Source organism: Humulus lupulus, chromosome 2, assembly GCF_963169125.1.
Source record: "Humulus lupulus chromosome 2, drHumLupu1.1, whole genome shotgun sequence".
NCBI lineage: Eukaryota > Viridiplantae > Streptophyta > Magnoliopsida > Rosales > Cannabaceae > Humulus > Humulus lupulus.
In genome coordinates, this window is record NC_084794.1 from 274,904,398 (window position 1) to 274,930,204 (window position 25,807).

Genomic DNA, 25,807 nt, shown 5'->3' on the forward strand with positions numbered 1-25,807 from the left:
GCTTACTCATTTTCTGCTGTTGTTTTGCTCGTTGCAGTAATATGTTTGATTCATTTGATACTGCTAAGCAGAGCCGGATGACTCTTGATCTCAACCAATTTGTATATTGCAGTGAGTATTTTTTTTAAAATCTTTTTTAATAGTATAGTCCAAATAACACATGGGATTTTATTGCTTATTTATGTTATGTGAAGAAAAAAAACGAATTGAAGATAAATCATCGTGTTGATAGCATTCTTTTCTGTTCAGCTGCCAATTGTAGGATAAAATATATTGAAAGCAAAAGATAAGGCCAAAAATAATATCATTATTTGACTTTAGGCTTTAATTAACATGTTAATGTGACTCTTGATTTAGTTATTCACTTCCCCTGTTGTCCCACATATGGAGAGCATAATTTGTTTTGGTCTGAACTCGTATCATCAAATTAATTGAATTGTATTTGCATCAACTTCTCATTAGCTAGTTTTTCTTCTCTCCTGTGACTCACTCTTTTGATATGTAAGTTACTAAGTAGAGGGCTTAATTACGCCATACATAACTTATCTCTGTAAAGGCCTTAGTTCTCCATATTTATGAGTTTTTCCTTTTGGACAGTAAGGGAACGCAAAAAAAGAAAAGAAAGAAAAACGACTCCAGCTCTTCCTTGGTGACACAATCTTGATTAAGGTTTGGTTCATACCAGCTAGTGTTTCTTTTTCAGGCTTTATTCTAATTTAGTGTCATTTTTTATTTCTCCATTTCAGTGAACTTAATGATACTATTGTGGAAGCTCAACTGAGGACTAGGCAAGTTTCACTACTTCCTATGAAAGAAGCCGTTGATCACTATTTGGAATCCAATAATAGATTGCTTATACTGGTAGGCATCTTTCTCTTGCTACACTTTACATGCTAGAATTTTATATGATATCTGTTTTTCATTTCTATATTTTCATTTTCCATGTTCAATTATGTACAAATTGGGTAAGTGAAGTAAAACTTATAAAGTGACAATGTGTTAATTTGTGTAATTTACTTTTCTTTTTTTTTTCAGATGGAATAATAAATATACTGGTAGAAATGAATGTTATAGCACCACATGCTTTTGTTTCATAAGTTTGGTTTACCCACTTCGTGAAAATATTGTGGGTAATCAACCAACTTATGAAGAGTTAGTTGAACGACTTAATGATACAACTTCCCGCCTTAATGCTACTAACGAACAACTTAGTGTAGTTGTGGATATACTTCGTCATAACAATTTGATGGCACTGCCTCCACCATCTCCAACAGACCAAGCTTCAGATGCAAATTTAAGAGAGTCGCCATCTATTTCAGTTCGGGAGTCACAAGATGATTCTTAGTTTATTTACATTAATTTACTAAGGAATGAACTTTATGAAGTTTTTTTTATTTTGGTAGGGGTAACCTTAAAATGATAACTTTATGACTTATTTTAGTATTGAACATTATAAAGAATTTTAGCATTAAACATTTTATTATTGAATGGTTTTTTTCTAGTTTATTTCTAATAAATAACATTTATAAATAACTGTTATTATCTCTTACCTACACATAACCATTAAATTTGAACAAAATATAAATTGTGTAATAAACCAATAAAATAATGCTATGTGGGTTAATAAAATGACACCACGTAGGATGCCACATATGATGCCACGTAGAATGCCACGTAGGATGCCACATATGATGCCACGTAGGATACAACATATGATGCCACATCATCAAACACGTAAAACTACAAAACCATGTCAGCATACACGTAGGATGCCATGTCATCCATCTGATGACTCATCAATTGATTTATAACTTAGTGGGGTCCACTGATTCTTTTACCTACCTGTGTTAATAAGTGTAGGTAAAGACTCTTTCCCCACTAACTCTTACCTACCAATCTCTACCAATTCAATATTGGTAGGTAAACCATATTACCCACCATTAGGCTAGTTTTACCTACACTTACAATTGGTAGGTAAAGACCCAATTTTCTTGTAGTGGTAGCGGTCTTGGCTATCCAGGGCGTTACAACTTGGTATCAGAGCGTCCTAGGTTTAAGGGTTCCTGAAGACTAGCTGGACATGTACAATTCGATGCGAAAGACAAGCTCGACTCAGGGTTTGGTAATTGTGTACACATGATTATGTGCTTAAATGATTTGAATGAGATATGACTGTTGATATCTGTTTGATTAATAGGAAGCATGAGATACTGATATGGCCTGGACCTTGACTATTGCATGATGATATTGAGGCGTGCGTATCAGCACTACTATGCATATGAATGAATATTTGGATAAATTGCTATATTTTGATTGCTTGTGAATGATTGGAGTGCCAGTGATGGATCATGAAAGGATTATTACCCTGTCATCATAGTCTGATTGCCGAGTCGTTGATTGCAGATTGACTTGGATAATTATGCATCCAAGAAAATCTACACAACTAGCCGGCAGGTCTGAGACTAGAGATGGTGATCAGGGCCAGACCCCTCCGCCAGTCCCTGAGAACTGGCAGCAGCTTATGGTAGACATGCAAGCTCGGCTACAGAGCCAAGATGAAAAAATCCAAATTCTGCAGCAGCAGGCTCCATCAGGGAGTGTTTCCCCTATTGTGCCACCTACAGTGGTACCTGTTGTGCAGCCAGTTGAGGTTGGGAATAGATGGGAGCCATTGTATGAGCGGTTCAGGAAATAGCAGCCCCCGATCTTTGTGGGAGGATCGGATCCACTGAAGGCTGAACAGTGGATGACCATGATTACTACCATTCTAGACTTTATGAAGGTAGAGGGACATGATAGAGTGGCCTATGTCACATATATGCTTAGAGAGGATGCCCAAATCTGGTGGGAGGTGGCATCATAGACCAGGGATGTTACTGCTTTGACTTAGGAATGATTCAAGGACCTATTCAGTCAAAAGTACTATAATGTTTCCATCAGGGCAGCGAAAGTAAATGAGTTCGTGGGGCTGGTTCAGGGCAGTGTGACAGTTACAGAGTATCCCCTGAAATTTGGCAGACTTGTGAAATTCGCACCAGATCTTGTGCCTACTGATGCAGCTAGGCAGGACAGGTTTATTAGAGGGCTTAATGCTATGATAGCCCAGGATGTGAGGATCACAACAGTTCCTGGAGGGACAACTTATGCCCAGGCTGTAGATAAGGCTCTTACCGCTGAGGAAGCGGAGAATAAGATATGGAGAGAGAGTGCAGTGAGATGGGAGGGCCGCAGGGTGGTGCCTCCATATGCTGGGTCTGGTAGGGGCGGAGGCCCCAGTGATTTAAATAGGAAGGCCCCTGATGCTTCGATCTCTCCTGGTCCTAATAGGAGAGGTCGGGGGTACTCAATGTGGCCGTCAGGGAGGTGGTGATACATGGAGGACCTATCCTGAGTGTACGAAGTGCAAGAGGCGCCATCCGGGTGAGTGTCGGGCTAAGGCCTGTTATGTGTGTGGGGTGGTGGGACACCTCAAGAAAGATTGCCCGACAGTGAAGAAGGGAGATGCGGGGAAGGTGGACAGCTTGACTCCAGCTCGAGTGTTTACCCTGACGCAGGCGGAGGCCGAGGCTAGTTCCTCGGTAGTGACAGGTTAGCTTTCTAGTGCTGGCACTCCTTTTACGGTATTGATTGACTCTGGTGCTACACACTCGTTTGTTTCTAGTAAGGTGATTGATAGACAATGTAGACCAAGTGAGTATTGTGTTTTAGGGTTTGGGACTATTTTGCCTACAGGGGAACTGGTAGTGTCTATGAAGTGGATTAGGGCACTGCCAGTGATAGTTGATGGTATGGAGTTATCAGTAGACTTGATTGAATTGAGTATGGAGGACTTTTATATGATTCTAGGTATGGATTGGCTGGTTAGATATGGAGCTACCATTGACTGTAGGAAGAAGATGGTGACTTTTGAGCTAGAGGGTGATGATCCCTTTGTTTTTGTGGGAGCGGTGCATGGACCTCGTATACCTTAGATATCGGCATTGAGAGCCAGAGACTTGTTACAAGGAAGGTGTATAGGCTTTCTGGCTAGTGTGGTGGATACCACCAGGGTTTTACCAGTAGGACCGGAGGAGACCAGATTGGTTCGCGAGTTCTTGGATGTGTTTCCTGAGGATTTTCCTGGTTTGCCGCCACGTAGAGAGATTCAGTTTGTCATTGAGTTGGCGTCGGGGACAGAGCCAGTGTCGAGGGCACCATATAGGATGGCACCGAAAGAATTGAAGATAGAGTTGCAGGAGCTTCTGGATTTGAGATTCATCAGGCCTAGTTACTCGCCATGGGGTGCTCCAGTTTTATTCGTGAAGATGAAGGACCGGACCTTGAGAATGTGCATAGACTACAGAGAATTGAACAAGTTGACCATTAAGAATAAGTATCCCCTACCAAGGATTGATGACTTGTTCGATCAGCTGCAGAGTAAAACGGTGTTCTCAAAGATTGATCTTCGATCTGGTTATCACAAGCTGAGGATCAAGGATGAGGATATACTGAAGATGGCCTTCCGAACGAGGTATAGGCATTATGAGTTTCTGGTCATGTCGTTTGGTTAGACCAATGCCCCAGCAGCCTTCATGGACCTGATGAACAGAGTGTTCAAGGATTTTCTGGATCAGTTCGTCATTGTCTTCATCGACGACATCTTGGTGTATTCCAGTTCAGAGGCAGAGCATGAGCTTCATCTTCAACAAGTTCTTCAGAGGTTGAGGGAGCATCAGTTGTACGCCAAGTTTAAGAAATGTGAATTTTGATTTCTAGAAGTGACATTCCTTGGACATATCATGGGTGCAGATGGGATTAAGGTGGATCCATCTAAGGTAGAGGCAATTAAGGATTGGCCAAGGCCAATGAACGCCTCAGAGGTGCAGAGTTTTCTTGGTCTGGCAGGTTATTACAGACGGTTTGTAGAGGGCTTCTTGAAGATAGCGGCACCGATGACAGAATTGACACGGAAGAATTTGAAGTTTATCTGGTCAGATAAGTGTGAAGACAGTTTTCAAGAACTGAAGCGACGACTTATTACGGCACCTGTGTTGAGTATTCCTTCGGGGGAAGGGAAGTTTGTGGTCTATTGCGATGCATCAAGGTTGGGTTTAGGCTATGTGTTGATGTAGAATGAGAGGGTCATAACTTATGCGTCATGACAGTTGAAGGAGTATGAGCAACGGTATCCTACCCATGATTTGGAGTTAGCAGCGGTGGTATTCGCACTGAAGATTTGGCGACATTATTTGTATGGGGAGAAGTGCGAGGTATACACTGACCATAAGAGTCTGAAGTATTCTTTACACAGAAGGACCTGAACATGAGACAGAGGCATTGGCTTGAGTTGGTGAAAGATTATGATTGTGATATTCTTTACCAGATGCATTGAGCCGGAGAGGCCCAGGTCAGTTATATAGTTCCATTCAGATCTCAAGGGAGTTAGCTGATGAGATGGTCAGAGCGGGGGTAGAGTTGGTGGTAAGCCAGTTAGCCAATATTACTCTGTAGTTGACCCTGCTAGAGCGGATTAAAGAGGGACAGTTGGTAGACACTCAATTACAGGAGGTTAGAGAGAATGTCTTAGCGGGAGTAGCTAAGGACTATTCTATTTCTGAGGTTGGTTTGCTTCGGTATCAGGGACGAATTTGTATTCCAGCTGATGAGGGAATCAGACGAGAGATACTAGATGAGTCTCATATGATGCCGTACTCACTTCATCTGGGTACCACGAAGATGTACCAAGATCTACGGACGTTATATTGGTGGCCAGTGATGAAGAAGGATGTAGTGGAGTACGTAGCCAGATGTTTAACCTGTCAGTAGGTGAAAGCTGAGCACCAGGTACTAGCAGGGTTGCTTCAGCCTTTAGGTATTCCCGAGTGGAAATGGGAGGACATTACAATGGATTTTGTGGGAGGTTTACCCAGAACTATAGGACTTCATGACTCAGTGTGGGTGATAGTGGATAGGTACACCAAGTCAGCCCATTTTCTACCAGTGAGGTCGACATATACTGTGGATTAGTATGCTGAGTTGTACGTGAGGGAGATTGTACGTCTCCATGGGGTTCCTAAGTCTATAGTGTCAACCGAGATCCTATCTTCACTTCCAAGTTTTGGAGTGGTTTGCAGAAGGCTATGGGAACTCAGTTGAAGTTCAACACAGCCTTTCATCCTCAGACTAACGGACAGTCTGAGAGGACGATTCAGGTGTTAGAGGATATGCTTAGAGCATGTGTGATTGATTTTGAGGGTTCATGGAGTATGTATATTCCGTTGATTGAATTTTCATATAACAATAGTTACCAATCAACGAATGGAGTGGCTCCCTATGAGTTGTTGTACGGGAGGAAGTGTAAATCACCCATTCATTGGGATGAGATGGGTGAGAGGAAGTATTTGGGGCCAGATATGGTTCAGAAGACAAGTGAAGCTATAGAGAAGATCCAACCTAGGATGCTCGCCTCTCAGAGCAAACAAAAAAGCTACGCTGATCCTAAGTGTAGGGACGTGGAGTTCCAGGTTGGGGACCACATGTTTCTTTGAGTTTCACCTTTGCGAGGGGTGAGGAGGTTTGGAAAGAAGGGCAAGCTAATCCCTAGATTCATTGGACCTTTTGAGATCCTGGAAAGGATTGGTCAGGTGGCTTACAGATTAGCCTAGCCACCATCGTTGTTCGGAGTTCATGACGTATTCCATGTTTCTATGCTCCAGAAGTACGTCTCAGATGTGACTCGTGTGTTGAGGTATGAAGACTTGGAGTTCCAGACAGATTTGGCTTATGAAGAGCAACCGATTCAGATCTTGGATCGAAAAGATAAAGTATTATGGAACAAGACGATTCCTCTTGTTAAAGTATTGTGGAGGAATAGTAGGGTCGAGGAAGCGACCTGGGACCTTGAGACAGCGATGCATGATCAATATCCTGAGTTATTCAGGTAAATTTTGAGGACGAAATTTTCATTAGGAGGGGATAGTTATAACGACCCAAATTTACTAATAAGGCTTAAGGGTCTTGATTAGTGTGCCGGGAGGGCATAATTGGAATATATGTGATTTAATGATTAAAAGTATGTTATATGACTATTTGAATATTTGAGATGCATGACTATGTGTATTAGTATGCATGTAGGCCCTGATTAGGCTAGAAGGGCATAATCGTAATTTTGGCCTGTTGAGGGCATAACTATATATATATGTGATAAATTGTCAAGACCACATTATTATGTGGATATATTTGTAATCTATGGTTCGAGTTGATCCTAGTGAGTGGGTTAGCGAAAAAGTCACGGTGGGAATTTATACCCGGCTCGGGGCAAGCCTTGGGGTATAAATGGGAATTTAGAAAATATATTAGAGTCTATTTTGACATTGATGAATATAATTGGTGATTAGTTAAGTGTCGGGAAGTAAGCGGAAAATATTAAAGACACTCGAGGAATTAGTGGGAATTGGGTAAAATGACCAAAATGCCCCTAGGTAGATTAAAAGATTTAGAATTAAAGGGGAGGGTATTATGGTCATTTGGATTATAAGGGATAAGTATTATCAGGCTTTATACTTAGTGGAATTTGTAGAAGGGGCTGGAATTCTGAAGAAAAGAAAAAGAAAGAAAAGGAAGGAAAGAAAGGGAATTGGAAGTCTACTCTTCTCTCTCTCTCTCGGTTCAAGTTTTCTTCACCATCTCTTGAGGAATTTTGGGGCAGAAACTTAGGGAGAATCAGAGCAGAATCTTGAGGTTAAGGTCTTTGATCTGGCTGGATGAATTGGCAGGGATTTAGCAAGAACAAACCAACCACTTGAGGTAAGATTTTGAGGTTAACACTCAGTTTTTGGTATTGGTTTTGAGTTGGTTTTCAAAGAAAAGTTCTGTGGGAATCCTAGGGAGTTGAGGCTGAGGATTTGAGGAAGAGAAGGTCAAGCTTGTGAGGAGGACAACCTAGGCTAAATTTATCCAGCAAAGGTAAGGGATTCTAGTTTGAACTTTGTGGTTTCAGTGGCTGTTTTGCTGGGTTTTTGAATTCTAGGTTCAGCTATGGTGAAATCTTGGATTAGGGGTGCATGTGGTTAAGTTTTGTATGGTTGGGGTGCTTGGGATGAGTTAGACATGTTAGTAAGCTTGATTCTAAGTTTGGTTGAAGTTTGGAGAAGTTTTGGTAAGGTTTGGCTCGGGGAAAATCGAAGGAGGGAAAAACAACATTTGCTGTTCTGTGACTGGCGCTACAGTGCTAGCCTTTGGGCATTGTAGCGCTAGGCCATATACCCTGAGATGATTTTGGGCTCTGTTTGTGGTGCTATAGCGCCCTCCTTAGAGCGTTGTAGCGCTACCTTGTTTCCAGAAAGGGGTTTCTGAGTTATTTTCAAGGGTTTTTGCCCAGGGGTTTGGGGTTCGATTCCACCACCCCGTTCGGTGGAATTGGGGCTTCTCTAGGGCTCGGGATTGGTCCCGAGGTTATATTTTGTACTTGAGGTTTGGTGATGATTCTGATCTGTGGTTGTGACTAGGTGTGCGCTAGGGCTCAAGAAGGATCGTGCTCAAGGATCAAAGAGAACGAAGCTACCGAATCTAACTGTAAGAAAAATGCACCCGATTATCTGTTTGTGATGGGACTAAGTGCTCCCGATATCTGTATAATGTCAAAGATGGTATTATTCCATGGGACATGTGATAAGTGGCCTAAGGGTGCCGTATACAATATTTGCGCACAGGGCGTGGCTTGGCCACTGGTAGCCGAGGACAGCTTAATATTCACTGAGCTCGGTTTAAGCGGGCCGGAGTCAGTGGGATAAGTAGAGGGTGCGGCCTAAAGGCGCTAACCCTAGTTATCAATTGTGAATTGATTATTGATATGAAATTACATGTTTGGTATGTTGAGTACTTGATTATCATGGATGCTTAGACTAATGAGAACATGTTTGCGTGATATGAAATATTTAACTGTCTGTTGGTTGATCATGCTCTGTTATTGTGTTTTCTTGCTGGGGCCTTGGCTCACGGGTGCTACGTGGTGCAGGTAAAGGCAAAGGCAAGTTGGACCAATCCTGAGATGGAGGGCTGCGGGGTTGAATGTACATAGTCAGTTGTTCGGCCGCCATGGCTGAGGAGTGCACTACAACAATTTTTAGTATATATTACATTAAAAAATAGCATATATTTAGAAGTGCTATTAATGGTGGGGGATTAAAAACACACGGAATATATTATTTTGGCGCCATATGAGTAAACCTCAGGCGCCAAATGAATTTTTTTTTTTGAGGCTCATCTGCCAAAATTTAATCCCTAAATCTAAGTTACCCGAAAAATTTCTCTCAGCCTCCATCTCTCACTCTCGTCTCGTCTCTCTGCCTCACGAAGTCTCCATCTCTCACTCTCGTCTTTGAGCTTCATCTTTGAGCTACCAACCCATTCCCCTTCATCATCGTTCATCACCGCCTCACTCTCCATCTCATCTCTGAGCTTGAATCCAAACACCTTCATCACCGTTCACGAACCCAAACGCCTCATACCCAGAATACCCAGATGGCTTCTCCTTCTCCGTAATGGCTACTTTTTTCTTCTCATACGGTCAGAGCAGGAGGAGACCTCAAGATTGACCTGACTCTCTCTGGTTTTGTGGTGAAGAAGGACTTGTTCATCGCTTTGTTGCTTCAGCGAATGGACTGCGACAACGACAAGTAAATCCCTCTTTCTTTTTTTATTTTTATTTTTTGATATCTATGATCGGTTTTCGTATCTGGGTTTTTCTTCGAATTGCATTTTTTTTTAGTTTGTTCTTGGTTGTGGTTACTATACTTGATTCTTGGTTTCTTGATATCTATGGTTCGGTTTGTATTTAAGATTTTTTTATTTAAGTTAAATGTGTGGAGATGAATATGACTTAATCTGCAGATTTAAGGAGAATGAGTGGAAATGAATGAATGGACTATGTGATTTGGTTGTTGGGTCATTTTGCTTTTGCCTTTTATTTTGCCCTTTTATCACGTAAATCTAATGGTCTATGTTTGGATTATGATACCCTTTTAGTAAGCATTTTTTGTAGCATTGTCCTTTTATTTTTACTGATTTTTTATTTTCCTTCTTCATTTTGGAATGCTAGTACTGGATCCAATTTCCACTGCTACTTTTTGTATATTTTTTTTGTGTGCTTGTGTGTAATATATATATATAATCTCTTCAAATGATATATTGCTGTGCTTCAGTTGCCTAAATGGAAGATATTGAATGAGTTGATTGGTCCTTCACCACTGAATGGTTATCTATTTTGGTGAAGGTCATGGTTTTGCTGATTGGTTTGATGTTGAATTCAACCCTTTTCATTTCTGTAATATTCTCCAGCTAAAGGTATATAGAGTAGAATAGAAATGCAGTAGCTCAATTCAATGAGATATATTTGTAATTTAGGTTCTGAGCTTTGTTTTATGCACTTGCCTTGTCCTTTTACTTGACCATGGCTTTTATTTACTTTGTTCATCTATGTTTTTTTAATTGAACTTGTTGTTTTCTCATGTTATGATATAAAATGGGCAGAAGTGCGCAATGGGGTTGGCAAAAGGATAGTTATTTCCAAAAGGATCCAAATTACGGTATGTTCCACAATGTGGCTTAAAAAATTAATAACTGTTGACATATTTGAAAGATACCTGATTTGGTATTTAACTATTTCATGGTATGACTGATGAGCAGTCATGTCTGAAGGTCTTTGGAATGGAGTGGCTCAGAATGAAGAAGATATTTCTTATATGTTTGATGAGGAAACAACCCCAGTTAAGGCCTGCATGGATTTGGAATACCATGTTGACCATAAAGGTTAATATATGTTCTTTTTTTCCTACTTCTCTTCCACAATGTACATTGACATTTTTTTAAACTTTCTAGAATTGCAACTTAATGCCCTATATATGCTCTTTTAATGTTGTTAAGTGGGTTTCAGATACTATGAACAAGGAAGTTGAAGAATGTAGGGAGTCCTTTTCACAAATGAAGAGGCGCCGGATGCTACAGTTTACCAATGATGACTTTGATAACTCCCTTCTCTATGATGAGATTTCTTCCATCTTCCTTAAATTAAATGTTCATTTGCAATATCCCTCTACATTGGATTGTCATACTAAAAGCATTTTATAATGTTTTAGTAGAATGAACTTTATAAACCATGAGTTACTACACATTGGACCCATTTGATCTTGAACATATAAATTGAATTAAATTCGTTGTTTTCTTCTTTTGTATTGAAAAAGTTTCAGAATCTGTAACTCTAGTCTTCATGGATTCTTTAATTTTTATGTGAAGCTGATGTAGGTGTTATCACTGGTGATTTACAGTTTTCCTACGGGTTTATCTGTGGGTATATAATGCCCTGCGTTTCTATTATGTCGAACAAGTCAAGTTTCAAGATTTTCGTGAAAATTATGCATTTTATTTGTTAGATGAGATTTTAGTACCCAAACTGCAGGTCTCATATTTTTCTGCTCTATAGGAGGTTGATTCACTTGAGGAGGCTTTACCTTCTGCATCTGATTGGATCTCTGGATTTACAGGTCTTTTTTCTTTTCTTTTTGAAAGCATTCCAATATAATACGTACAAAATGTTTGGATTTTCAACATATCTAGTGTAACTTGTTTAAGAAGATACATCTGCGTCTGCCTCTGGATATGAGACCCTGGATCATTCGGACGAATGGATTACTGATTGCCTTAATGATAATGAGATGCATTTCAGCTCTGATACTATGTATGCATATTTAATTTGAGTCTTGTTTGGATGTTTATTTTTTCCTTGGCTGAAATCTTGTTTGGGTGGTTCTCAACTACTTCTAAGTGTAAGGATTGCTGTGTTATGTGAAATTCAGGAATACTTCTGGCACATCTGATTTTCAAATTGATATCGCAGGTACACGAAACTTTGTCGTCTCTTGCAACGTGTACCTTTTTTCTTTTACTATTGTTTTCTGGTCTACATTTATCTCCTCGATCGCTCTCATCTCATGTATACTTTGTTTGGTGGTGTAGAGTTTTGCGAGATTGCACCCGAGTATGAAAATAATTTTCCACAACAACGTGTTTCTACTCCACAGAAGATAGTTTTCAAAGGTACTTCCTTCTTTGTTTTCTTTTTCTGTCATTAAAATCCATTTGCGCTGCTTGTTATTAATGCACAATCATCTGGAAGTTTTCACTAAGTATCAAATAGGTCATGACAGAATTTAAGATGGTTAGAACAGCAAGATTTCTTACGTGTTGCAAATAGAAGGAACTATTTTTAGATGGTTTGTTTTCATGTGTCATAGGTAGGTAGTAAACTCGAAGTCAGTCGAGCTCCGTGTGAGGTCGAGTTTGGAAAATGAGAGCAATGGCACTGAGGATTCTGGTCACTCATCATCAAAACCTCTGAAGGTAAGGGCTTCATGCATTTTGGTATCTAGCTAATTATCTCTGATTATATTGTTTATTATCTTTTACTTGCAAATCACTTATGTTTTCTTAAGAACATGGTTTTAGTAGCTAGCATTGGGACATGTTATTGTGCTATTTTGGGCAATTTTCAGGCTGTTTAAACTTCATGATAAAATTTACTTTTGATGTTTTGTCTTCTTTGTAAGATGGTGTAGATTTTCTTTCTCATGGTCATGATTTAGTCTTTTGGGGAATTTTAGTTGGCACTTCAGATTTGATTGGCTTACAATATTCTTGTACAGTTAAAGAGTCCACAAAATTTGCTACATGAGCCAGTATGTCTCTTTTCATCTCATCTCATCTCATCTTGCAAGTCATTTATAATTTAAGTAGTTTCTTTTTCTGTAGAGTTAATTATGAGAAATTCATAAACATTGTTTGGTAAATGAAAATTGTATTGTTCTGCTTTACTAACTCTGTTAGATCATTCCTTTTATTCTGTTAACTTTCAATTTTATACATATTTGTAAAATTTGGGCTCCTTAATCTATTTCTAAAATTTAAAATGTATTTGAATGAATTAGATTAGTGATAGTGCTAGTTCTCTCAATATCCTATCTTTCCATATCAAGTTTGAAATTCATGCCTAGATCATTTCACTGGTAGTCCTGTGCATATTTTGTAGATGCATTCATACTGTTAACTCTTTTTTCTGGACTTTTCTTTGAACTTTCTTTGTTTCATGTACAAACCTTGTTGTTTCTTTTTCATAGTTTAGTTAGCAAGAGAGTAAATAAAAGGTTGTGCTTTTTATGATTGTTGTTGTTTAATTTGATGAATGTGTATATATGTCTATTTGCTAACTCAGGTAGCTGGAATTTATAGTGGTTATCTCTTGTTTATTTCTCTGAATTGGTATATTTTTTGAGTTATTTTATTTTGTTTCTTAGTCATTGAGTTGTTATAATATATGGCTTGAGTGTATTCTAGTTTCTTGTTTGGCCTTTTACTTTCTTGAGTTATTTGATTCCTTCTAGCTTTTCCTTTATTCTGAAGTTGTTTAGAGAGCAATATAAGGGAATTATTTTCTAAGTAGTTGCAAAGAGCAACAATAGAAATAGAAAACAGGGCATAAAAAACAACTAGATGATTCTTTTTACTACAATATGTGGAAACTTTTCCTTTGAGCAGTAGTTTTTATTCCCCTGCCCCATACGTTATTCTCTTAATAGAGGGGATTTAGAGCAGTGATTGGTAATCCACCGCTTCAAAATAAAACCAAAACTTCCCCATTAGTTAGTTACAATGCCCCAGCACTCGTACTTTCTCTCTCATTCATCACCACTGTCCTATACATATACATAATTCCTCTTGTTTTAATCTTATTGTGCTGTGAAATCATTTTCCCTTGCTTATACTCTTTATGCCTGGCATAATTTTTCTTTTATCATTTCATCTCTATAGGTACAATGTAGCAATTAAGTGTGCAACTATTACTCTTGTTGGGCACTCCTAACCAAAGTAGAATTATGAATATAGATTACTCTCTGTCATTTTAGATTTTTCTCTTAGAAATCCAAGCCTCTCATCTTTTTTTTCTGCAATTTTGGGTAAAATCTGAATCTTTCTATTTTATTTCAATCTCTTGCCCTAACTTCTCTCTATTCAATTCTATTTCAGATTTTGTTTTTAGAAATTGGAAAATGTTGTTGAGCTATGGGGTAAGCTCTTTTCACTCTGCTATTGTGTGACTTAATATGATTAAGATCTTGAGGTAATATCATTGATTTTATTATAATTATTTTATTTTGATGTTAATATATGTGTTGGCTATTGTGTGACTTAATATGATTAAGATCTTGTTTCCTAGTAGTGCATACAATGGAATAATACCAAATTCTGATTGTATTACTAAGTTATTGAGAATTCAGTAGGAATATGCTTGCTCTTATAAACTCTAGTTAAGATTAAGTTGCATTGATTTGTATTTCCTTGTTTTAATATCAGTAAAGGACATATAGCTGTTTTTTTTATTATTTGAAAAAAAAAAAACTTTGCTTGATTATGTTTGTAATGTATCAAGCCTTTTCCTTGCTTTATGAAGAAAGTTATGAAACACTTTATGTCTTCATTGCTCCCTACTGTCTGAAAAACTATAATGTCTTAATGGCAGCAAGTTGTTTGACAAGTTTGGTTTTATTTGCACTGTATTCTCTTTTCTTATTTATAGCTTTGGTAAGTTAAAGTTTATATGATAGTTATGGGATTGGATTTGCATTCACTTGTTATATTATTTATTTTAGTTTTCATCTTGCAGATGTTCCCAAGCTTTGTTTGAATCTTCATTTTGTTTTCTATTATGCTTATTTATATTTTGATATTTCTTTGTAGTTGATTTTCTGGCATTTTAGGAACTTGTTACTGGTTGGGTTGTCATCTTGGCTTGCTTTGTCCATGGGTTTGTTACAGTCTTAGTTGCTAGTGAAGCTCATGCAATAACTCTGGCTGTTGAGGGTTTGTTAGGAGTTGTGTTTACAGTGGCTGCATTAACAGATGAAGCAATGGATGTTGGTGAGGTAAATTAGTTGAAGTTGTATATATGTGGTTCTTATATATTTTTCCAGAAGTCCTTTTTTTTTTCCCTAGTTTCCTTGATTTCTTGAGTCATTGGTGTTTCTATGATGCTAGTCGATATTGTATATTAACTGGAGAGAAGCTTCAAAATCAAATTCTTGATTTCTGGGGATTACACATGGACATGTGGAAGAAAGGGAAACAGGTATATGACAAGTGCACAACAAATGGACTCACAACAAAGACAAATACACAAAGGATGATGAATTGAAGGATGGAGCAAGTTTCATGCATGGTTTACTTTTGTGTATCTTGTAATGTTTTTGTAAACTTAAGTAAAAAATGTTCAAGAAACTTTATTATGTTATGCTTTCAAACTTAAGTTAGAACTAAGATCTCATGAAATAGACACATTCATAGTTTGAATTAGTTATTGTTTAATGTAATACTTATGGTTTATCAATATATTGAGAATTACATTTTATGATTAATTTTGATTTTTTTTTTTATCAAAATACAATAATGAAAATCTTTTAATTAAAAAAAAACTTATAAGTACTCTTATCACAATAAAAAACCTTAATATGTTATGATTTAGAAACATATTATAAGCGTAACAAATTTTTATGATTTATATAATATAACAAACTAAAAACGCTATCAAAATAATCAAATGTAACAGTTGAAAAGTGTTATGCAAAAAGTATACTATTAAACTTCAAATTTATAGCCAAATACTCTAACTAAATGTTATTATTTGAATATTATAGCAACTAAAAATGTGTTATTGAATAGTTTAAGATAACATCGAACATAACATTCGAATACTGTTATAGAAAAGACAGGACTTTTAATAACAGGGGCTACGTTAGCATTTTCTGAAGCGTTATCAATACTCCAGGTTAGCAGTTTTTAAGTGTTATGAATACTGTGTTTTCTTGTAGTGGTGGATCAGGACAAGGAATGCCTAACAGTCTGTTTTGCCTTAGAGTGGCTAATTACTGTATTTAAATCTTGAATCTTTGTAAATGGTTCTAATCTTATTATTTTTGGGATCCCTTGTAAACAGAAAATGTTATTTATTAAAAATGCGGCTTTTGAGACCAAAATCTTTTAACCCTAGTTCCACTATAGTTTCATAACACGTTTTTAATTAAATGACTTGATTAGCAAGTCTAGCACCTTCATAAACACACAGTGTAGCGGTCTTGGCTATCCAGGGCGTTACAAGGTCACCAAGAGAGTTCTTCTCACAGGGGTGCTTGATCGAGGTCTCTACCGAGTCAATCCATCTTCCAACTCTCAATCTTCTGGTTCACTCAACTTCTCTCGTGCTCATCTCACCAGTGTTCGTGACTCCACCCTCTTGCATAATCGCCTTGGTCATTCGTCCTCTCGTGTTATTTCAAGAGTTTTTCATGATTGTAATTTGTCCAACATTGTTAGTTCTTCCTTTGATTTTTGTAATGCTTGTCAAATGGCTAAATCTCATAGATTTCCATTCTCTTTGTTTGACTCTAGGGCATTAGCTCCCTTTGAATAAATACATAGTGATGTTTGGGGTCCGGCCCCTAAAAATTCTATTGCTGGTGCTCGTTTTTTTGTTTTATTCATTGATGATTTCACTAGTTATACATAGATTTATCATTTACATTCCAAATCTGAAGTGTTCTCTACTTTCTTAAAATTTCAGAAAATGGTTGAACGCCAATTTGACACTTAAATAAAACGTTTTCAAAGTGATTGGGGTGGTAAATTTCATCCTTTTAAATCATATTTTGAATTTCTTGGTATTATTCATCAACTTTCTTGTCCTAGAGCCGCTGAGCAAAATGATCGCATGGAACGTAAAAATCGATATGTTGTCGAAGTCGGCTTGTCCCTTCTTGCTCAATCTCACATTCCTTCGGCCTATTGGCCCTATGCATTCACCACCACCACCACTTATCTCATAAATCTATTTCCTTCCCCTGTCAATAACAATCACAGTCCCTATTTTCTTTTGTATCACAAACTGTCCGACTATTCTTCCTTGCGTGTTTTTAGTTGCTCATGCTTCCCTACCTTCGGCCATACAACAATCATAAACTCCAATTTCGTTCTCATGAGTGTGTGTTCTTGGGCTATAGTTCCCAACATAAGGGCTACTTATGCCTATATCCTTCATCTGACCGAGTCTATATGTCCCGCCATGTCATTTTTAATGAGCATTCTTTCCCTTTTTCAACTTCTACCACCTCTTCTTCCTCTGTTCCTTCTTTTCCTTCCCCAATCTCACTCTTGTCCCCTGCTGCAGCCTCTATTCCCACCCCTCTTTTTCACTCTTCTTCCCCTCCCATTGTCACTCCCTCCTCTTCACCCATTACTCTCGCTTCCACTCCTCTTTCTTCTTCCATCCCTTCGTCTCCCCCTTCTTCTCATTCTAAACTCCCTTCCCCACCTCCTTTGGCAGATAAGCTACATGACCATATTAAGAATGCCATTCCACCACCCTTAAATGCGCATCCCATGATTACGCATGCCAAGGTAGTCATACACAAGCCTAAGGTTCTTTTGAGTACAATGACAGATGCATTTTTTGAACCTTCTACTTACAGGCAGGCAAATAAATTTGATCATTGGAATGCTGCCATGTTGGCTGAATTTAATGCTTTACAGGACAATCATACCTGGTACTTAGTTCCCGCTCCCTCTAATGGAAAAATAGTTGGTTGTAAATGGGTCTATAGGGTTAAACTCACTGCTGATGGTAATATTGAGCGCTACAAGGCTTGTTTTGTCGCTAAAGGATATCACCAAACTGAGGGCATTGACTATTTTGAGACCTTTAGTCTAGTTGTTAAACCGCCACTATCTGCATTGTTCTTACTTTGTCTCTTTTTGAGGGTTTGTCTCTCAAGAAACTTGATGTACAAAGCACATTTCTCCATGGTGATCTCTCTGATACAGTATATATGACACAACCTGAGGGCTTCAAAGATCCCAAGTTTCCCAATCATGTTTGCTGTCTTGATAAGGCCCTCTATGGACTAAAACAGTTTCCCTGGGCTTGGTATAACAAATTGAGCTCCTTTCTTATTTCTTGGAGATTTGTCAATTCCGCTGTTGATTCTTCTATGTTCGTTTATCGTGCCTCTTCAATTTTTCTGGTTGTTTTGGTCTACGTGGATGATATCATATTGACTGGCAGCGATCCCTCTGCTATATATTCATTGATGTCCGTACTCAAAGGTGTGTTTGCTATTAAGGATTTGGGACAACTGCACTTCTTCTTGGGCATTTAGGTTTATCACTCTCCTGCAGGCTTACACTTGAGTCAACATAAATGCATTCAGGATGTGCTACATCGTGCTAAAATGCTCGACTCAAAACTATTTTCCACTCCCATGTCCATGACCTCGGTTCTCTTTGCTTATGACGGCACTCCTCTACCCGATGGCACAACATACCACAACATTGTTGGTGCCCTTCAATATTGTACAATGACCTGACTGGACATCTCTTTCGTAGTGAATCGTGTGTGTCAGTTTATGCATTCTCCTACTGACACTCATTTGCAGGCTGTCAAACGCATTCTTCGATATCTTAAAGGCATGACACATCATGGTCTGAGCTTCCAACCTTGCTCTGATTACAATTTAACTTGTTATACTGGTGCTGATTGGGCCACCTGCCCCGATGATCGCTGAAGTACTGGTGCATATTGTGTTTTTCTTGGTCATAATCTTGTTTCCTGGCACTCTTCCAAGCAAAAAGTAGTCTCTCGCTCCAGTACCGAATCTAAGTTCCGTGCTTTGGCAGATGGTGTTGTTGAACTTTCTTGTCTACAATTCTTACTGCGTGATCTTCATATGCAGCAACACCTGCCTCCTCTCCTCCTTTGTGATAATATCAACACTACATATCTCACGACTAACCCCATTTTATATCCACGCACGAAGCACGTCGATATCGATTTTCAGTTCATTTATGAAAGGGTTGCTTCCAAAAAATTGGTGGTTCAATTCACTCCATCTGAAGATCAGTTAGCTGATTGCCTTACCAAGGCTCTTCCTGCCGCTCGTTTTCTTCTACTAAGATCCAAACTTACAGTGTTGTTTAGCCCCGTGCGTTTGAGGGGGGATGATAAGTAGTATTAGTGTAGTTATGTTTATTAATAATCTGTATTTATGCTTTAGGTAGTTATACGCTACTATACAGATGTCACCTTGTCCATACTCCACTACCGAGTATATAACTCCCCTTTTGTAAATTGTAGCATTTTAAGCTGCATATCAATATACAAAGAATACATCAATTTCTCTCCTCTGTTTTCCCTTTCATATATATATAAAAATAATCATATACATATATAACCCAAAAAATTAAACTAAAGATAAATAAAAATGCATATATATATAAATCTCTATTAATGCTCCAACCAACGTAGAGGCCATGCTCCAACCAACGTAGAGGTAGCATACTCACAATCATTGCACAATTTGAAAAACTACAAAAAAAAACTATCACAAACTATTTTTACCATATACAAAACTCAAACAAATTGACAAAAATTACATTTTAATGAACAAAATACAACATAATAAGTGATAAATACACATACTTGAAGAAATGGGGCCAAAAACTGGCCTGAAAGATCGACTAAATGGGGTTGGGCGGCGGAGATGGTGAAAAACTATCTCTATTTTTTGGTTTTTTAGAAAAATGGGGAAATAAAGTGGCTCGGGTTGGGTTAATGACGATGGACTCTATAGCGGCGATAGGTAATGACCAATCGTTGCTGATATCAAACACATTGTTTCACTCAAACGGTGATACCTTGATGTCATTGTAGGATAGTGAATAGTACATAAATCCTCTCGTGTGCTACGTGCCTACGCTACAGCGACGACATGTCGTCGCTATAAGCAGTGAAATTTGACTTAATTTTTTGGCAGTTCACTTCCCCACGTTTTTTATTGGGCCCTATTGCGATGACATGTCGCCGTGATAGAGTACAAAATAACTGATCCAGTGGATTAAATTAGACTCTCTAGCGACGACATGTCGTCGTTATAGGGGGGGGTGCAAATAGACAACCAACTCTGGGCGATTAAGTTCCATCCCCATCCTACAACGACGACAGGTCATCGCTATAGACAAACATATTTCCCTCTCTTTTTTGACGAAGACCATGTCGTCGCCGTAGAGTCATTTCCCGCCTCCTCTTCCCTCCAAATTCTTGGTACCCTACAACAACAACGTGTCGTCGCTGTAGGGTATCAAGAATTTGGAGGGCCTGGTCGTGTGTTGTTGACAACCCTACAACGAAGACGTATCATCGTTGTAGCTTATTTTTTTAATAAATTAAGAAAAAAGAATTTTTTGTGGATTTCGACTACATCCAGCAACGACTTTGGAGTCGTCGCAATAGATGTCATCGCTTTAGAATCTTTTTCTTGTAGTGTATAATATTTGAGTTCATATTAATATAATTACTAAATAAATAGGATTATATATTATTATCATAATAATATTTTATAACATTGTAAAATTATATTAATATAGCTATTAAATATCTAGTCTTGTATTATAAATTATTATAATAATAATATTTTATAACTTTTGAATTTATATTAATATAATTGATAGATATCTATTTTTAAGTTAGTTTTAAAGGTATATTCTGTTAAATATTTAGAATATTCCGTTAAAATTAACAAAATAAATCTTTAAAACTAAGAATTTATATTATCTACACACTTATTATATAGAAGAGATATATATTTTGAAAAGTGATTCTAAAATTCTATATTCAAATTTGAAGTATCTCCATCTGCATATTAGAAAACTTATTATATTAAAAAATTTCAGTTTTAAACAAAAAAAATAAAAAATAAAAAATAAACAACACTAAATAATATTATACCATCAAATTAATACCTAAATATTTTTAAGATTAAAATATGAAATGGTCCAAAATAATTCTGTCATAATTAATTAGGGGCGGAGGCTTTGATGATATAAGAATTATAAGATTTGACAAGAGTAATGATATGTGCACCAAAAATATGTACCAAAATATTACACAGTGATGTGACATTACTTTTTAAAATACTTGATCTTAATTTTAATAAATATAATTGACTAGATTAAACGGTCACATTACTGTGTTTAATGTTTATATGTATATTTTTGGTGCACATACATTACTCGATATCACACTAAGACAATAAGTTTTTCACATTGTTTTAAAACAAAAACAACATGGATAGAGTGACAATGCAAAAAAAAAAAAAAAAATTACGCCCAAGTAAATTCTTTATTGTGTAGTAATGAGTTCTCTAATAGTTATAGTACGATCATAATTAACATTTATATATTTCCTTAACCCTTTTGTTTTCAATAACTTTAATGTCTTGTTGCTGCTTATCAATAGAGTGTTGTTCTTATTTCACAGTTTTGCAATCAAGAGTTTATTAAATCAGATGAGCCTTTTGAAAGGCTTGAATATATTTCTTGTCTTACATATCTATTCTTCTATTTTAAATTTATAAATTTGTAAATATTGATAGGTGGGAATTGGGTGATGGTGTTCTCCCTTTCCTAGTGGGTTACAATTTAAGTTCTATTTATGAATTGTGTTACACTCAGATTTCAAGATAAGAAGTTATGACCCCGAAAGCTAGGCTCGTCATGTGTGAGCTTGAAATACATGCAGACATCATATGGTCCAACCGTTAAACCTCTCTGAAGTAAAACAACGACCTCGAGGATGTGTAACCTCGAATATTCTCTGAGCTTGCGATGGGCAATGGCATGACACTTGAATATATTTTTCACCGATTGCCCTCAGGTGAGATAGTTCAAGCTCGGGAAGAGCAAGCTCGAAGGTGATAGCCTCGTCAGCTTCTGCTTGTCCTAAACACAGGTTAGGTGGCAAGCTCGTGACTGACTCAGTCTTGATAGACTCAATGCCAATTGCTGATCTCAAAGATTTGATGATTCATTTGAAATAACCCATTATGTGTGAACGTGTTTATTTTTGTGCAATCCCCTTATTTAAGGGATACCATTTAATCTATTATCCGTTCCCGATCTTCATGGGACGTTTCCATGTATGTAGGAGATAATGCATTTAATATCATTATGGCAATTGATTTACAGAATATCCTCCCGAAATATGTGGGAATGAATTATGCAACCTTCTCTATAAATAGAGAAGGAATCACCATTTGTAAAGGACAGATTTCTGATTTCTGGAGAGAAAACTCTGGGCAACTCTTCTCTGAAAAGTTTCCAGAAAACTCCAAAGTCTTAATAACATAGACTCGTGGACTAGGTAGAATTAACTGCTGAACCACGTAAAAGTCCTCTTGTTTTTCCTCTTTATTCATTTGCTTCATTGTTTTATTGTTTAATTGCTCTACAATTTAAGTTGACGAAAAACGCGTCAACTGTTTGGTGCTTTCATTGAGAGCATTAAGCAGTACGTTCATGAGTCTGTTTAGTCAAAAAGCCTCCCTGAATCAACAATGGCAGCGAATGATCCCAATGTTTCTGAGGAAGAAACTTTAGATGAAGCTGACTAATCCCGACGCCCTGGAAAGCAGCCTATGGTGAATTCGGACCCTGATGAAAGGAGTGGATCATCCGACTCTCGAGGACTACCAGCCCCTAGGGACAACGAGGACATGTACTACAATCCTGAACGATATGTCCCGATAGTGGAGCTCGAAAATCGTCAACTGTGTAAGCAGTGGGCAGAAGCCAAGAAACGTAACGAGGAGCTAGCCAGACTAGCTGCTGAGGCGCAGGCAGCTCAGGCCCTACCTCCACCAAAGGCTCAGGCTCTGCCTCCGCAGGACATTCATGTTCCGTCACATAGGCCTCGAGGGTGGTCGCGCAAAAACGCTGCCATCAGAAGAGCAGAGCAACCTCCACCGCCAGCAGAACTGCCTGCTCCGTCAAGGCCCCGAAGAAGTAACCGGGCTGGAGCTCCTACCAACCCGACTGCGGAGGCACCAGCCAGAGTAGGGAATAACCGAGCCCCCTTGGAGGCTCGGACCCAAAATCCTAGTAACACACAGAATGTTGCAGAGCCTGATCGAGCAAACTAAGGGCCTTCTAGGCCCCGTAATGGATGGCAGCCACCATCACCAATAAGGCACCCACCATCGCCAATAAGGTATCCCTCACCAACTTGGAGAAACACACAATTGACCCATGGTGATAGGGAAAGGCGAGCTAGGCGAAGGCGTGGAAATGGGGAGACTGCTAGGGAGCATAGAGGTACCCAACCCACGAGAAGCCAACTTTCTCGGTCTCACACTAGTGAGACGAGGCAACCGGCAAGAAACCCATCTCGAAACAACCGTGCAATGAGTCATGCCAGTGAAGGCTCAGGAGACACTAGATCGGTCAGCATATATGACTAGGAACATAGAAACACTGGGACTCGAAGAAATCACCCAGATTTATGAGAACATCTGAACCATAATCGGGGGAATGATAATCCATCAACCCCCTGGATCCAGTCCAAGAAAGGATTGAACAATTGGAAAGAGCATTCAGGCTCTTACAAAATGAACGAGGTCAGGAACGGGACGAAGAGTTCGATGAAGAACTCGAACCCTTCGTCCCCCATATTTCCAGCACCCCGTTTCCTCAGGGATTCAAAATTCCTCATGTCCCACCATTTGATGGGAATTCAGATTCGTACAGTCATTTAAGTACGTTCAACACAATCATGCAAGCCAGTAATGTGGGCTACGAGCTTGTAACGACCCAACTTATTCTAGATTTTGGACCATTAATAACTACTATACACTGTCACTAATCTTAAGAAAACATACATATAAAATAACCATAACTTTATTATAAACTGCAAAGCAAAGGTTAAATACATGAAAATGCGGTTAGGGTATGGGATCCCATTGTTTGAAAATAAAATAGAGCATAACTTAAATCTTAAAATTCATTACAAAACAAAGTGCGGAAAATACATATAAAGCATAATTTTAAATGACTAGAAAACAACTTCATCCTCGAATCGTTCACGCAGTCCACCGAATCCATTCTTCCTTAATACACATTCCCAAGCCGCCAAGAACCTTCCCGCCGCCATAACTATTTTCCTACACAAATAAAACATAAAGGGATGAGCCTAATGTCAAGTAAGGAAAATCTACTACAAGCATGAAACACATTCATACACATAAACTATGAACATATATCATATACTATAACACATATATCATAACTCTAACCCATGTACATGGTAACTATTGGGGTTTGCTAACTAAGCAACTATAAGCCTCAAACTACAATGAGATTTGCTAGTTAAGCAACTATAAGCCCCAAAATCATAAAAGTGTTGGGGTTTGCTATATAGCAACTATAAGCCCCAAAACATAAATGTGATAGGGTTTGTTATATAACAACTATAAGCCCCAAAACATGCATATATCATAACACATAAAATCATACTATAGCATAATCATAACACTTTTATATAAACATAGCACATATCACATACGAACTATCCTATTTTCCTTACCAAAATACTGGGATGATGAGAACAAGGTCGGGATTTTGCAACACTCCTAAAAACCATTAATAGAGGGGTGAGTATTCTAAAAGAAAAGAGATGAAAAGAATGAACTAAACCATCGAGAAGATACTTACCAACAAGGACCTCAAGTTCTAAGAACTTAGATGCCTAACCAAGAATAAAGAATACTGAGTTAGGATTTGAGTAGAGAAAAACTTTAAGAAAACTAAGGAAATATACAGAGATGAACTAGGAATATGAATACCTTTGATTGCTTTATAACCAAACTATACCTCGAAACTGAAATATACTATGAACATTACTTCCCAAGTGTTTGATAAGCTTATAATGATAAAGCTTATAACCTTAACCCAAGTGTTTAACACTCTAAAGTAAACCTAGTAACTTGTAGGTTCTGAACTCAGCTTGAAGAATGAAAAAATGGCTGGGTACTAGGTCCTATTTATAGAGTTCAAGAATGAAAAGATCTTCATTTAGCTTGAATAAAATAATGACTTTTTAATTGAAAAACATTTGAATAATCGTTCATCAGAGGCTGAAGACTCGGTCAAAAAGATTATGGACTTATTAAGAGGTTAAAGATTAAAATGAGCTCGGTTTCAAAATCATTTGAAAATGCAGCCCTAGAGCCGATATATCGCCTGGGCTCATATACCCGAGGCTTATCGAAATGGTCGTACGAAGTTACGTGTTTTTCGTATCCCCATGTGGCGATATATCGCCCCCTAGAGCTACGATATATCGGCATACGCTGAGATATTATACACGTAATTACACTTTTTCAGCCTAATTTGAATTAAGTAAACAACCTTGACTAAGTCCTTTAACGATTTCAAAGCTGCTGGGAGACTCTAGGATTTTCAAATATTTTTCTTAATAAACTATTCCTCAAAAATACTTAATTTCTCATTAAACATACACATGACAAGTGTTATTATCTTATTGGGTCTATCTAAACCTTATAGTATAATAATTCCCATCTTCATAATTAGTCATATTAATCAAACCTTAGGTTATAATTAATATTCTTAAACTATAGGTTAAACTTATAAAATTTAAAAGTGTTGCTATGAGTGTCCAACTAAGTCCCGGCTTGAACCAAAATCCACAGTAATAAACATACTATAACTACTACTAGCTATTACTATTACTACTACTATCTAACTAGCTAAGTAAAGTTCTTGGACTCTACAGAGCTCAGATGTATGCTGTTCCCAGCCTCACTCATGGGACCAGCGAAGAACTGGTTTGAGAAGTGTAAGAGACATTCGATTGCTTCCTGGGATCAATTAACAAGAGATTTCA

The 25,807-nt window shown here is 37.9% G+C and overlaps 1 protein-coding gene and 2 long non-coding RNA genes across 3 annotated transcripts; all 3 read left to right on the plus strand.

Annotated features, from left to right (window-relative positions):
* The first annotated feature begins 809 nt into the window (after positions 1 to 809).
* Positions 810 to 1,483, plus strand: LOC133816697 (uncharacterized). Its single transcript, XR_009885418.1, has 2 exons — positions 810 to 861; positions 1,036 to 1,483. It is a non-coding gene; the product is annotated as an uncharacterized LOC133816697 (long non-coding RNA).
* A 7,952-nt stretch (positions 1,484 to 9,435) lies between these two features.
* LOC133815513 (protein XRI1-like) lies at positions 9,436 to 11,106 on the plus strand. Its single transcript, XM_062248346.1, has 4 exons — positions 9,436 to 9,656; positions 10,510 to 10,565; positions 10,666 to 10,788; positions 10,913 to 11,106. The coding sequence occupies exons 1-4, from the start codon at positions 9,637 to 9,639 to the stop codon at positions 11,104 to 11,106; spliced, it is 393 nt and encodes a 130-aa protein (XP_062104330.1). The 5' UTR covers positions 9,436 to 9,636.
* A 314-nt stretch (positions 11,107 to 11,420) lies between these two features.
* LOC133816698 (uncharacterized) lies at positions 11,421 to 12,076 on the plus strand. Its single transcript, XR_009885419.1, has 4 exons — positions 11,421 to 11,519; positions 11,608 to 11,713; positions 11,832 to 11,872; positions 11,992 to 12,076. It is a non-coding gene; the product is annotated as an uncharacterized LOC133816698 (long non-coding RNA).
* Positions 12,077 to 25,807: the final 13,731 nt, after the last annotated feature.